Source organism: Chrysoperla carnea, chromosome 4, assembly GCF_905475395.1.
Source record: "Chrysoperla carnea chromosome 4, inChrCarn1.1, whole genome shotgun sequence".
NCBI lineage: Eukaryota > Metazoa > Arthropoda > Insecta > Neuroptera > Chrysopidae > Chrysoperla > Chrysoperla carnea.
The window spans coordinates 37,908,087-37,924,646 of NC_058340.1; the positions used below are offsets into that span (position 1 = coordinate 37,908,087).

General features: G+C 30.0%; 1 protein-coding gene across 1 annotated transcript in view; it reads left to right on the forward strand.

The window, feature by feature from the left end:
* Positions 1–10,940, forward strand: part of LOC123297941 (dipeptidase 1) — a 317,369-nt gene extending 306,429 nt beyond the window's left edge. The window contains exon 12 of the mRNA XM_044879779.1: positions 10,722–10,940. Coding sequence (XP_044735714.1) covers positions 10,722–10,823 — 102 coding nt within the window. The 3' untranslated portion in view covers positions 10,824–10,940. The remainder of the gene's footprint in view (positions 1–10,721) is intronic.
* Positions 10,941–16,560: the final 5,620 nt, after the last annotated feature.

Sequence of the window (16,560 nt, forward strand, 5' to 3'; positions counted from 1 at the left end):
AATTGAGATAGTTTTTATATTTTTTTAGGAAAATTCCCCACTAGTTAACCTGAAATCTTCGCACGATTAATATAAAATTTTCTATATAATTTTTCAGTTATTTTATGAATTCTTCTTGCATAACTAATATAATTGTCTCATAAAATTTACTTTGGATACGGGTTGACTTGTGTAAAAAGATAAAGAAAGGGGTAGAATGTATTTTCCTTGAATAGTTTCTTGCTGTACTAAACCGTTAAGTTACAAAAACAAATATGGTCAATAGAATTTCTATGCTCAATAGAATTATAAAGAAATTTTTATTCGCGCACAGGGTGTTTTTCCTTTTAAATGATAAAAATTATGATGCGAATAAGTAGCCTAACTCTTCATTTTCATAATTAGTTGCCTAAATCCTAATTTTATGAAATTGGTAGAATTGAATTTTGGCAGAAAGTTTTGGCATAAAATAAAAAATTTGAATAAATATTTGTATTATATATTATTGTATGCATAACAGCAAACAGACATTTACAATATTCAAACGAAAAAGCATCAATTTTAAGACCATTACACGGAATGAAAAAAACCATTTAGCAACTGTTTACATTGACAAAACATCAATATTTATATAAGTGATAACGCTTTTAGAATAAAATAAAAAATTTTTAGGGATAAAAATTCTCGGGAAATAGTGTATGTAGATCCATACAACCTCTATGTGCATGTTCTATTAGTTAAAATCTATGTAAATTTTGGCTAAAATGAATTTTTTTTACAAGTTTTCCTGCTAAACCTAATTGGTAGTATTCTTTTTTTTTTTGGGAATATTGAATAAAAGTCTGTTTTTGCTGTTTTACCTCGACTATTACTTTCTATTTAATGGAATAATTACAAAAAAATATTCCTTTACGTTCAAAATCTTTATAACCATTCATTTCTGACATTGGTCGCTGACATTAGTACTTACAGATAAAGTATGGTACGTTTGAACGATTTAATAAAAAAAAAAAAGTATACAGGAAGAAAGCTTAAGCCTTTATAATTAACTTCAAATCAAAAAGAATATCATGTTTTAAAAACCTGACCACTAGCTAGTCGCAAAAGCTACCCGTTCAGGGTTATAATCGCCAAAATCTGAAAAAAGCTGCAATTTTCACGGGTTTTTCGATTTTTGACAAAGTTGCGTACGTCGCTCAAGATCACAAACTTGGATTATTCATTGGGACAACATCATAAACATGTCTACTAAAAATCAGAACTATCGGATTTGACTCTGGTGCATAAAGTTACGTCAATAAATTTTGAAAGACTTTAACTCGGAAAGTATTGGGTGTACAGAGTTCATTATCGACTCATATTGTAGCAAATTTAGACTTTTAAAAACATCCTGAAAAGGTTTCATCAAAAAACTATTCCTTTAGGGTTATAATCGCCAAAATCCAAAATTTTCACGGATTTTTCGATTTTTGACAAAGTTTCGTTGAGCGCTCGAGGTCACAAACTTGGATTATTCATGAGATCAACATAATAAATATGTCTGCAAAAAATCGGAACTACCGAATTTGATGCAGAATACTCCATACTTTCAAACGACATGACAAGGTTACTGTATTAATACAGAAGTAATTTATCATATTTGTTTAGTGCTTACTTTTATTGATATAACACTGCAACGATAGATACGATAGTTGATACTGAATGTAGATATTGACAGTTTGGTGTAGTATATTTTGCTATTTGAAACAATCCATTTTTTTAATACTTCTGAAGAGGAGATAATACACAGATAATAAAAAAAGAATGTGATGTAAAAAAGAAGATTACGTTTAAATTACTTTAAGTATTTCTACGTTGGTAAAACGTTTATATATATATTTTAAGGAGATGGTACTCTTCTTGTGCATGCATGATGGTAGGTATAGTATAACAACCTTAAAAAATATAACATATCGCTGGTCCGGAAGAAAAACGACACAAGTCTAAAAACCACTATTTTAACCTTTTGGTGCCAAGCGACTTCAAAAAAATAACTTTTTGTGCTAGAAAAACGTCACAATATTAGTGTTCTTTTTCGGCGCCATGGAGCAGTTATGTCGTTTATCATTATGGTGTGAACCGTTCCCCACTTAGGAAGAAGAACGACACACATCAGTTGTGCTTAAGACCTACTAATGAATGTACATGCATAATGTCGAGAAAAACGACACAAGTTGGTAAGTTGTATTTTTTTAAATAAATAATCATGTTTTATAATCGACAAAAACGACACAATTTGGGTTATGTCGTTTTTCATGATGCACAAGTTACATTATTACTATTTCTTGTACACACATACGTAAATATGACGTTTTTCTTGTGAAATGTCTACTATTATATGAGTAATATTCCGGATTAATCTCAAAAAGTGTCGTTTTTAGTGATTATGTTTTTAATAAACGAAAAAGTTATTGTTATTTTTGTGACGTATACTCAGCTCCAAAGAAAAAAACCGACAATAAAAAAAAACCATTTACAAAAAACTCGATTTGGATAGTCTGTGTAAGAATTTTTAGACTTTTAGTTAATAATTGCTTTAATATAATTAATTATGAATAAAATTCTTGCTAACTAACTATATAAAAATTCATATGCAGACAATCGAAATCGAGTTCTTTGTAAATAGGGTTTTTTTTAGTGTCGGTTTTCTTTGGAGCTGAGTATACATAGGAAATAATTGTAGTCAAGTCTTATGGAATAATGACCAGTATTTGCACATTTTTCAGGAAATCCAAGCGAGCGAAGTAAACTTCTTATGCTACTTGCTAAGAAGAATATGCAATGGACAATAAAGGGTGATAGTACAAACCTGGAAAGTAAACGCATTATGGCGGTCCTTTCTACCGGACAAGCAGGTAATAAATTTGAATCCATTTGCCTTTAGGTTGGCATTTCTTCCTTACATGGTTCGGTATTTTAAAAACCAATGCGTAATTCTTACAGAGACCGATGAGACTGCCCTTACGGAAACTTTGCCGATCGGAGTGACTTCAACAACAGTTTCAGAACTTCAGTCTCACGAAGCAATGAACGAGAGTGGAAAGTCTGATCTCACAGAAACTTCTGAGGCTACGATGTTTTCTGTGGCACCAGTTCCTAAACAAGGGCTTGCTCCCGATACAAGTGATAAAAGCGATTTTAGTGACGATGATAGCGTGAAGGACCCAGACTTTCTTGTCCCTAAGGATGACATGCCACCTTCTGATGTCACCACTGATGATACTGATATTGATGATGATAATAATGTGGTAATTCCGAAGAAGAGAAAAACAAATTCTGCGACTGAAATAGTTCAGAAAGGAAGAAAAAGAGTTCGACATGAAGAGAAGTGGAAGAAGACGAAAGCTAAATTACTTAAGGCACATGGAAAAAGTTACACATCGTTCGGCAAAAGTACAAGTATAGTTTTAGCCAAAGAAATCGGCCCTGTTTGTGAAAATAAATGCAGACTAAAATGCTACCAAAATATGAAAGATGAAGATAGGACCCACATCTTTCAATCTTTCTATGCTTTAGGAAGCACTGAACGACAGCACAGCTTTATATCGTCCAGTATTGAGGAAATACACCCCAAATACGAGTATAAGCGAGAAAACAGCAAGCGAATTCCCAATAACGCATTTTTTCTCCATACTCGAGACAATGTACGTGTGAGAGTTTGCAAGACTTTCTTTAAGAACACACTTTCAATTACTGATCGGCCAATACGGACGATTTTGACAAAAAAGAGTTCTTATGTGTTTCAAGACAATCGTGGTAGGCATGGAAACCACAAAACTGTTCCTGAAGAGATAAAACAGTCCATTAGGAACCACATTGACAAAATCCCACGCATTGAAAGCCATTACTGCAGGGCAGATTCTAAAAAAACTTACATTGAAGGAGGAAAAACAATTAGAGACTTACACAGAGATTACTTAGAGGAGTGTCGTGAAAATAAAAAAACACCTGGAAATTACGTTATGTATTCGCGAATATTTAATGAGGAGTACAACATGGCTTTTTTTGTTCCTAAGAAGGATCAGTGTGAACTGTGCACATCCTACCAACATGCCGAAGATGAAGCTAAAGCCAAAATGCAAGAAAATTACGAAACTCATTTGATGGAAAAAGAATTATCCCGACAAGAAAAGACAACAGACAAGAATGGTGAATCTACCGTTGCTGTTTACGATCTACAAGCAGTGCTACCTTGCCCAATTGGTCAAACTTCCCCATTTTATTACGTTAGTAAATTAGCGGTGTATAATTTCACAATTTGCAATATTAAAAACAATGAGGTGCACTGCTACACCTGGCATGAAGGAGAAGCACATAGGGGAGCAATAGAAATAGGGAGTTGTGTCCTAAGCTATTTGTCTCTCTTAAATAACAAGAGTACTGCTCCAGAAGACGTAATTTTTTACAGTGACAATTGCGCAGGCCAACAAAAGAATCAATTTATTATAGGCATGTACCTATATGCTATTCAAAAGTTTCCAAATATTAGAAGCATTTCTCACAAATATCTCATAACTGGCCATACGCAAAATGAAGGCGACGCTGCTCACTCTATTATTGAACGGCAAGTTGCCAGAGCTAGAAAAGCAGGGCCTATCTATTTACCGGATCAGTATTACACCCTTATAAGAACAGCCAAGAAAACAGGAGACCCCTATATTGTTCATGAATTATGCCACAAAGATTTTATAGATATAAAGCAACTGACGAAAGATCAAGGAATCCAAATTAAAATACCTTTAAAAGATATTAAAATTTTAAAAGTAATCAAAGAAGAGCCAAACACTGTATATTATAAAACATCTTTTGGGTTCCCTGAATATGATGAAATAACTGTCAGCAAGAGAACGCGATCACAGAATGTTAAAGCAAAGCCAGCCTACCACACGAAGGTCGGAATTACCGATTCGAAGAAAAGGGGACTTCTTTCATTAATAGAAAAAAATTGTGTACCTCAGTGCTATAACAATTTCTACAGTAGTTTGTAAAGAATTAAAATGAATTTCCTTGTACTAAGGCCCCTATCAGACGCTACGTCTTTTCGCCGTGCGCCGTGTAATTTTATGTGATTTTATATTGTGATGTGTAACAATTTTATGTGATTTTTACAACAATAAAAAGATAGCCTATTTAAAAGCATTATTTCTTCCTAATTTTTTAGAGATTACTACAGACAAAATAAGTAGGTAGGTAAGTAAAGGGCAGACAAATTACTCTGCAGTCCTGAATATCATTTTTTTGGCATAATCTTTCGTCATAAGTGCTGTCTTATGTTCAGATATGAAAGCATGAAAAACGTCACAAGTCAAAGTTGGTTGACTAATTTTATTCCCCATCTCACAATTTTCATTATTAAAAGTTGAAAACATCGTAACCGCATTTCAATAGTATATCCTTAATTTTAATCGCCTAAGGGTTCCGCAAAAATTCTTATCATTAGCTGTACAAAAAAAAAAAGATTATATAATAAACTTAAATGTCTCCTCCTGAAAAATGTATCATTTTGACTTGTGCCATTTTTCTTCCGGACCAGCGATATATACTAAAGTGTTTGTTGTATATTTAGCACGTGGTGGATGCCAAGATATTGTTCAATTCTACCTAGAGATTTTCTATACACATTTATTTTGATATCATTTTTAAAGATCAACTGAATATTTTATAGGATTCAATATTTATATAAATATTATCTTAAACTCAATATTTTTATTATAATATGTATGGCGTGATGTAAGCCGATTTCCAATGAATGTTTTTTGTAAATGTTTCATGCGAAATATCGAGACATGAAAATAAAAAACTATGATGCAATTATGCAATATAACTCCACCATTGTTTCATTAAAAATACTATAAAGAAGATAAAATACCGAAACTAAAATTTCATGTACGAAATTATTTATCAGCTCAAACCTCAAAAATCATCCTGAAAGTACCTTGATGTAAGTTAAAATAGATAGATCGTTTGCTTCCATTACTTGGAATTTTTTATAATATAATATCTTTTATGTTACAGTTGTAACACATATATATTCAAGAGTTTTTTGCATTCGTTAATAGCATAGATATGCTTTCTAAGTAAGGACATGGTTTATATAATACACTGGAATGAAGAACTACATTTAATTCTTTTATAAAATTAATCTGTTGACAAATTCTTTCTCGAAAATAATTTAATCTCGAATCTTAATCTATATTTTTATAGAAAAAATTTATTGTACAAAAAAACCAACGCTAGATTGCACAAAAATCGAAGACACCAAAATACAGTAAAACGACTTCAAGCGCTACTATCAAGTTGTGAATCCCTACCAATATTATAAGTACCAAAGTAACTTCACTGTCTGCCTGTCTGTCTGTCTGTCTGTGTGTCTCTTAGGTTCTCTAGCAAAGAAGCGGGCCCGATTTTGACTAAATCTAGGAGGGGTATACTTTAATCTAGAAATTTCGATAACAGCTTTTCTGATTTGCGTAAATTTATACAGGAAGGTTCACGGTTTTCTTGTATATATTTAAAACGTAAATTTGTTTGGAGGAAAGGAATATTTCCTTAAATATCTATCGAGAAAAAGCTATTTGGTCAAAAGCATGCTTGGGAGTCAAAAAGATGGTAATTCTGAGTCGACGGTGTCAGTTAAGATGGATTGTTCATATTTACCGATGGCAGAAGCCAAAAGGCTAAGGATATTAAAAATTGTTGAGCAAAAAATGGTCTTAGAAGTCACCAAAAACAGCTTTTCTTATAACTTGTGAATCGTTTCAAACTCATTAAAAGATGACCCTATAAAATTATCTACCTATACTAACTAATAAATGACGTTTTACTGTACTTGTTACATAATAAAGCTTTACAATTTTTCATTCATTTTTTAATTAAAAAAAATCATCTTGAAAAAAAATGTATTCCAATTTAAAAACAAATTTATTTAGTCGTCGCGTCGTATACTCTTTTTTTCAAGACAAATTTAATTTCAAACTTTTGATTAATACGAGCTTGTACAATATTATCAAAAAAATTTTGTTCTTATTGTAAATCAAAGATTACGAACACATAAAACTTTTATTATAAAATCTATCCATACAATAGTTTATCTATTTTTAACCTCCATGTTCAAATTACAATACAACTATTCTGGGATATGGTACGAAAAAAAACCCATGGATCCTAACTTTCTGCCACGTGGTAAGTAAGTTTCTGAGTCGATGTGGAGCATTTTTTCTCGCCGGGCCATATTCGAGATAAAGGGGAAGAGGGAGCGATATAATAAAATTCGTAAAAACTGAGAAAAATTTGGCCCTTACCAAGTTAGCTCCTTAATGATCGCACAAACGTTACATTCTGCTGGCAGACATTTACCGCACTTTCTCTCCTCCTAAATGCTCGAAAAAGGGTAACATAGTTTGCTTCATAATAGTCGAAAAGAGAAGGAGGGATATGTCTGCTAGCATTACGTAACATTAGTGCGGTCGTTAGGGAACCGCATATGGCAAGGAGCAGAAACTTTTTCAAATTTAACTCATTCTATTTCCTCTTTGGCTCCTTTGACTAGAAAATAACCGCTCTGCTATACATATGTGCTATAAGAGAAAATACTCCTCCTTGACTCAAAAGCTTATATACCACGCGGTTGAAAGTTTAGGGTAAATTGGAAGGTTTTAGTCTATCTTTTCAGTAAAGCTTTATAGTTTATAGATAGAAGTCGTGAGCTATTACATAAGTTTTTTCTCTAAACTTTATCATCAGTTGTTTCAATCAAGTTGAAAGTGCCATAAACTATTAGATCAATAGCCTAGCTCTTTACCTATGCACATAAAGTATAAATAGTTTCCTTCAAACGTTTTATAAAAGACATATGGTGCTTAAAACAAATGATTGATTATCTGGTAGTAAGTAATAGACTAGAAGTAAATGTTTCAAATTGTGTAAAATACTTTGACAACCTTTAGAGTAGATGGCAGAACATTAGAGGTATCGAAAACAAAATAACATTTACCCAATCCTGTTTAAGTTCGAACCATTATTATTTAATGGTATTGTGTAAATATATATTATGTCGAATATAGGCATCGAGTACATTTCGATAAATAATTATTTTACTAACCATATGGCATTATTTGGTAGAAAATTTAGATTAGGAATGTTATGTATTTCTGCAGCCGTAATATCTTTTATTACAAGCAGATATGTTCAACGCAATATGATCTGTAATAGTCTAAGAATTTAGAAACTTTAATAATTCTATGACTTAAAAAGCAAACTTTTATAGGTCGTGTGTTTAAACTTATATTTCTTAACGAAATTCAAAGTTATCATCATTCCTTAGACAGCTAGGGTAAATTTAATGATTTTCGAAAGATTTCCATCAAGTAAAATCAACAGTTATCCCGATTTAATCATTTTTGGAATAAGTTATGTTCATAGAACTCGATTTCCCCATTTGAAAGCAACAATACCATATATACAAACATATTTACTTGCCTACAAAATTAGATGCTCTCTGCAAGTAAGAAATCCTCTAGCTTCCATTCTGCCATAACAGTAAAAGTTTAAGAGCTCTGACTAAATTTCGAACTAAGAAAGTCATGGCTTTTTACTTACAAATTTCAGCGGTTATCAATACACTACACCATTTTCATATAGTAAATTACTTTAAAAATTAGGATGCCAAAATAAATTGTCTTCGCAATTCACGGACACGAATATTACGCTTTTACTTTTTAGATATCCTAACGAGGGTACTTTTTGATGATTAAATTTATTGTGTATCGATAATCGCAAAATTTTTTTGGTAATAAACCTCTTATTTCGGTATTTGCAAATAAAAAATTTCTTCTAACTTCTCCTAACCATTATTCTTTCTTTTTGCAATTTTCTTGTATTATGGAAGCTCCTCAGAGTATGATTATGGAATTGCATTATTCAGAAGCCATGTAACACTATTTCATTTGCTGGCATACTCTTTCACGCTTTGTTCCGATCTTTTTAACCTAGAGTTAAATTGTTGTATGCATTAATTTTCAATACCTAAGAGACTTAAAACCTTTTACCTAAAATAATTTTGCCTACGAAACATTTATACACCAAAACAAATCGGTTTAAACTATTTTGTATCTTGCCAAAATATTTGTTAATTGTTATGTTTCAATTTAAAAGACATTTTAGCACAATTTTGACAGTTATTGACAATTGCTTGAATGTACTTTTAAATACAAAATGTATAACTAAAACATTACTAAATAACTATTCATGAAAAGAGAAGAGAAATTCAATAAATTTAATATCAAACTCAATCAAAGTTGGTTTGTTTCTCTAATCAAGTTTGAAAAATTACAAGACCTTCAGTTTCGTCTGGCTAATCAGACATTATCTTTGATTGATGATGAATGATGAAAATGTGTCACGTTACTGAATGTGATTTGGATTTTTTATATCAAATTATTTCTGTCTCAAAAATTCGAAACATTTCTAGAAAAAATTTAACAATGTTTGGATAAAGTAATCTTCCAGTTCTATGCAAAAATTCTTAAATGTTAAGTAATAAAGTGGATTATTCTTGGTGAAAATCTTTTAAGGGATAAATCTCTAAAGCCAACATCCGAAATATTATGTTTCTGAAAATGGAAAAAAGTGGAATCATTCTAAATGAGAGCGTGGCAGAAAGATAAAAAAAGTGGAAATGTTTCAGGATGTATAAAAATCGAAAAAAAATACTGAAATCTACGTTATGAAAATTCACATATGATAAGTCAGTCAATATACAAGTCAATCGGGTACAGTCGTGGGCCCAATTTAGTTCTTTAGAGGATATTTGCGTTTAAATGAATAAATTGACTGCAAACAGTCGATCAGCGCAAATGCTCTTCGTCTGATAGAAGCTTCTTGAAAATATGTGTCTTAACAATTGCTTCCCCGAAAATTAATTTTTGATAGACTACTGCGTTATAGCCTTCACTTTCGGTGCTCTCACTCATCCTACCTTTTACTCACAAATTCATGAGTTTTAAGTTTTGGGTACGAAAGCCTAAATTTGTAAGTCGAATACATACAAAAACATGTATATAACAAGTGAAAACAAACAATTGACTGAGTTAGTTGTTGAAATACCATGTAAAGACAATGTTGATCATGAAATCGTTTGTTTTTTTACGTTATATAAGTAAAGAAAGATAGCTAAACATACATACATACACACTTAACTGATATTCCCATTTAATACAAACTATGTAATTTGCGCTCTCGCGGGTAAACAATGATGTTTACAAAAAAATGTTTCACACAAAGTTTGTTTATTTTTTTTATAAGAAACATTTTTTACATTTAAATTTTTGTTCTATCTCTTACGGTTTACAAAATGAGTCCCACAGACCCAAGACCCAATTGACCTATGTTGCTCATTTACGAACTCGACCTCACTTTTATGTAATGAGAATGCTATACAAATTTCAGTTTGATATCTTTTTTCGTTTTCAAGCTATCGTGTTGACAGACAGACGGACAGACAATCGAAAATGAACTAATTAGGTGATTTTATGAACACCTATACCAAATTTTTTTTCCTTGCGTCAATATTTTCAAGCGTTATAAGCTTGGGACTAAACTTAGTATACCTGTAATTCAAATATTTTTCATATTTCCCAAAGTAATTTTTCTATTTGATGTTGTTTTTGTAATAATACAAACATTTTTCTTTTGTTTTCTTACAGGTACGGGACCAATTAGCAGCTGTTGGTGTACAACCATTAGAAGATACCATACCACGCGAAGATGTAATGGGTCGTACATATTGCCGTTATACGGGCACGTGATTACAACAGAATGTGAATTATAAATCTTGTACGATTGGTTCAATTAATAAAATGCCACAAACAGACGACGACAATGAAGAAATATTACATATTCAAGATGGCGTTGGCGTTATTGATACATTAATTCACATCACACAAAATTCTTAGTGAATTGTGTATAAACAACAGATAATACGTAAAGTGAAGATAAGTACACGTTATAACAGTGTGTATATATATGGGGGTACATAAAAAGATCCTCAATCAATTATATATCGGTGCACATATGTATAAAATTTATTATCGCCTAAATATATTTTAAAAAGAAATTCTCTTAAAACGATTCGTGTTAGTCTCAGTGTTTCGTCATTTCAAACTACACATAATCCGCATATAAAATTAAATATTTATAAAAAAATTCGTAATTAATTTTTAAAATTTAAAAAAAAAAAATTCATCGGGTACAACGGGTTTGTACAGTACAGTGATAAAAATATAATTAAATTTTTTTTTTATAATATAATATTTATTCATAAAATTATTTAATATTTCAATATTTTAATAAACTTGTAAATAATTATTCATAATATACCTGTAAACCATATTAAACGGATAACTTTAAGATTATTATAAACTTTATTAAAACGTAATAAAATTATTATTAAATAAAATTTTTATGTTATGAATAGAGAGCGTGAATTATACGGCGGAATTGACGGAAAATAAATTTTATTACCTATAATTTTCATTATAGTCATTTTATGAAGGCAATTATGATGCAATTAAATAATTAGTGTCAAGTCTCGATACTTCGTTTGTTAAGTATTCATCATTTCCATTTTTATTTGTAATAATTTTAATTTATTGTTATGAAAGTCGTGGTATAATCGTTCCTAAATTGAGTATAGTTACAAAAATGAAAATTTATTTTGATCGGAAAAATTCTGAGAAATAAGACCCAGTGTCAGTTTGTTTGTAATCATGTTGCTACCGTCTACAATAAGTAATATTTCTGAAGCATAAAAAAAGAAAAAATAGATTCCCAAGTTAGGGCTTTCAACCTTATTCAAATTATGAATACTGAACCAAGTATTTTAATTTGACCAGCTTTAAACAAAAATTTTTGTCGATTGATAAGTTCAAAGATATTCACGAAACTTTTAAAGTTCTAAGGGCATAAGCGTTTCATACTATTCTCTCATATCATAAATAGCATTCGACCAAGTTTTCTGAAACTATAAAATAGTCTTTGATGATAAAATCCAAAAAGAAAAAAGTTATAAATAGACCTTTTATATTATATCTTATATTTTATATAAGACTTTCAGAGACCAACAGAATGAGTTGCAAAAAATATAAATTTTTACCTGCCAATTTTATAGATATAATCTTATTTTTATAAATAAAACAGGTGTATGAATTTTTTTTATCTCATTGTTTCTGAAGTGTATTTGAATATAGATAAGTCTTCCAATTCTTTTGTGGCAAATAAACAAAGTTTCCCGTTGAGAAATTATCGCTTACTGGGAAAACAGGGACTCATTGTGATTCTATCTACTCATCAGAAATTAATAAATGAATCTTTAAGAGGGAAAATTTGGCCAGAAGACTATTTACTAAAAGAAAAACGCATGGTCCTTTGCAGAAGTTGAGAAGAAAATGTTATTCGATAAATGGCCTAAATCACATTTTCAATTTATATACGCAACATTTCAATACTTTAAAGGATAAACGCATGCAATTTTTGATTTACAGATTGTTCCAACACAGTTTGGTTCACAAAAGACAAGAAGATGCTTATCAAAATGTAGATCAGATTTCATATACCTCAAGGGCTCTTATTTCGAAGAAAGTAATCGAAATTTTAACTACAATTTCTATATTTTTTCTTAAAGAAACAAAACTGCCCATTAATTTTATACCTTAAAAGAAAACCAACTAAGAGTATTCCAAAAGTGTATAAGTGTAAATAAAATTAACGAGTCCATATATAAATAAATAAAAATTTGTAAATAATTCGCACATAAAACTTTTTTTTGTTGATACAAATCAATAGGGGAGGCCGAGGCAAGACGGTGAAGTTACCATCAAATGTATCTACTAGAATATCTAACAAAACATGCCAAAATTTTCCCTTTTCCCCTAAATTGATGCAAAATTTCCCCCAAACAACCAGTAGAAAGGGACAGCAATGGCAAAGCGCCTATTATTTTAATCTTTTCCAGTGTTTAAAGATTTCTTATTCTCAAGCTATTTATTTACGCTATTGATCTTGATCAGTCTTTTAATGTTGATCATGGGTCAGAAGCCTTCGTGCTGGTGATTTTAAAATACCAAAAATTTAGACTTTAGACTGATGCAACGATTTAATAGAGTAAATAAAACAATTTTTGAATACTTAAACTTTAACATTCACCAATTATTTAAAAAATTCGTTTTTTTCTTACAGTGAATCCGAAATAGTTGTTCTGTATCTTGGCGGAACTGTATCTTTAGACAGTCTTACCCCAATTCTTATCTTGCTCGGTTCTCCCCATTATTTTATTACTTGGGTGTGAATCAAAACGGCATTTAATTAATGTTACATAGAACATTCCGTATATTTGTTGACAACTTTAAAAGAATAAGAAAATTATTTTTATTTTTATTTTATTGTCAGTTATTAAAAACTTTGTTATGTAATTGAAGTTTTTATTTGTTAAGTTTTAAAATACAATCGCCAAAAATATTATTAAAAATTATAAAATGTTTATAAAGCACGAAAGTTTTCAATTACTGTTTGCTTGTTTGTTTTTTTTATTTTTTTTTGTGAGTATATTTTCAATGTAAATGTTGTATTCTTGGGTTGTGTTCAGGTATTTATCTTTTTAAAACAGGTAGTTTTTCAATTTGTATTAAAATTTTTTATTTTATCAATATAAAATAATAATAATAAGGGTTTTGCTGTTTTATTTCGTGAAGAGGCCTTTTTTTGTTGTTTACTCGTGTCGTTAGAATAAAGGTAGCCACTTGACTCTTCTTATTTATTTCAAGTTCGAAAATATAATTAAAACTTACGCATTTCCTTTGTACAATATTATTTCTAATTGGTTATATTTTCCATTTTTTCCGAAGGCGCTTTACTCTTCCAAAAAATCAATACAAAAATTGCATATTCAATTTCGTTATACGTTAGTCTTCAAGGTAACTACAACCTTAAAATTGTATAATTTCACGATTGAAGAATAAATTTCGAAGTATCATATCGCTTGAAATTGCTTCAGGCTACTTCGCCCTTTGTGTAGAATTCCAACTTACAAAACCAATCAATTTGAAAAATAACACCGAATTATGTATTTTTTTAATCAAAATTTCCTTTGCAATTAAGATTTATCAAATTCCGAATGAAAATCTACCCCTTTCGAAAATTTTTAAAATGAAAATTTTATTTTCAATTGTGATAAAACTTCGAGTTTTTTCGCAAAATATTTAATAAAAAATCACGGAAAGAATATAAAATCGAATTACCTAAACACAATACCAAATAACAAATGTGGTACTTTGACCTTTGATACTCCGTTTAACGACTTTTTATACAAATTATATCACTCAACAAAATGCTATATCAAAATCGGTACAAAGAAACATAACAAGAATCCACACACAATTTCATTAAATAAAAATAATGGCAGTTAATAAAGTCAAAGGAAACAGTTGTTGGTGACAGCTATTTGTTAAAAGTCGTGGTATCTTATAAAATTGATAATTATTTGTGTTAAAATCGAAATATACGAAAATTTTATAAGCAATAATATGTAAATCGTTTATATATGAATATATCAAATATTTAAAAAAAGAAAATAGAAAATTTAGACAAAGATAACCATACATATAACCAAAAAAAAAACCATTGTTCATTTATAGAATTATTAAATTACTCTTAATATATATAAACAACAAGAAATAGGTATAAAGTTAGCAGAATTTATCGACCAGTCAAAAAAATCTAGGGACATGGTCCTTTGGTAGTCTAACAACACCAAGGTTAGGTTAGGTTAGAGTTAGAGTGGGTGTCCTGGGGCGGGACACACTTAGACCATAGGGTCCGTTGTGATACCGAAAAAGGGTTGGCCAGTGCTGGGCAGTGACAGAGAAGATGAGACATTGTCTCCTCCTCCTCACCACTGTGAAAGCTCCTGCAGTAGTCATGATACACTGCCAGGCCCTGGTGTTCAGCATGTATACCGCCCAATCAGTGTCCTAACAACACCAAGCAAGATCCCAAATGAAAAAGTCGTCCTTTATAAGTTATATAGAACCGTCAAGTTTTTAATTGACCCGCCAGCTAAAAAATAATGGATATCTGCTTTATTCTTATTTTATAAGGAAGAATCGACTGTCCAATGCTGAAGACATTGGTTCGAAAATTTTAAGTTACAAAGTGTTGAAAGGTAAACTCCCCAGTTTGATAAGTCCACATTGTCTGATTTTTACGTGAAGAAGCAATTGAGCAATTTTAACAAGCCGTTGGTCGGTGTTATTAGACTACCGAAGAACTACTACAATTTTTTGACCAGTTGAAAGTAATTCGAAAAAGTCTCCGCTAGCCTTATACTTAAAAAAATGATAAATGTAAAATGATGATATCAATTATTCTAAAATTAAAAAAAATTCATATTTTTATGAAAAACGATTATTATTATTATTATTATAAAAACATACTAAAAGTTATTTTAAAAAAAATAACTAGGGATTTTTTTCATAAAAAAATCTTTAAATAAAAAAAAATATTTGTAATAAAACGTAAAAAATAAAAAAATTAAATAAAAATATTGTTACTTAATATATTTATATTTTGATAAAAAAATTAAAATATGTGCATATTATTTCTATTTGAATAAATATTTAAAAAAAAATATTTGATGGGCCATGCATATTTTACAATTTTTATTTCATTAATATTTTTATCGACAAAAAAAAAAAGATAATGTTATTTATTGTTATTATTATGCAGATTATATATTTTGTGGATTTTTTTTTATTTAATTATAGACTTTAATAAATGTATCGATTGTTTTTTTTTTGTAAATGTAATTCAAAAAGTATGGTCTATGGTACAGAAATAGTTAGCTATTGGGAAAATCACGAATGACATCAAGCAGTCAATATGACAGTCATAAACAGGCTTAAATTTTAAAAAATCAGCAGTGGTATATTCATACACTTGAATAGTATAGTTGTAAACTACTATGGTTTTTGATATCCTATTTATTCAAGGTCGGAGTTTTGAAATTGTAAAAAAAAAAAACATATTTATTGCGTTCTGGTATATTTCCGCTGTATTTAGCCCGAAGCATTGGGATTCTGATCTGGACGCCAGACGCATCATTTGTTGAAAACTTAAAAGAAAATTTATATCCCATTCCGATAATTTTTAACTATTACTTCCAAGAATAAAGTTTTTTCGGTTCATTTTTTTTTTTGTCGCGCAATTGAATCTTGACGCCATTATACTATCGATAAAAGTTTTAAAACTAAATTTTCGGATATTTTCGAAACGTTTAATAACTAACAAACGTAAGATTTATCAAGTACTTTCGTTATACAGTAGAATCTCGATAAGTTAAAAACAGTGGGTTAAAAATATTATATAATTTGAGTTATCGATTTTTTAGCTTACTATCGGTTAAGTTAAGAAGTTGTTAATGGTTCACACTTTTACTTAGTGAGGTTTATTTATGATCTTTGTTTATTGATTATGCGTATTGTGTTATGTATA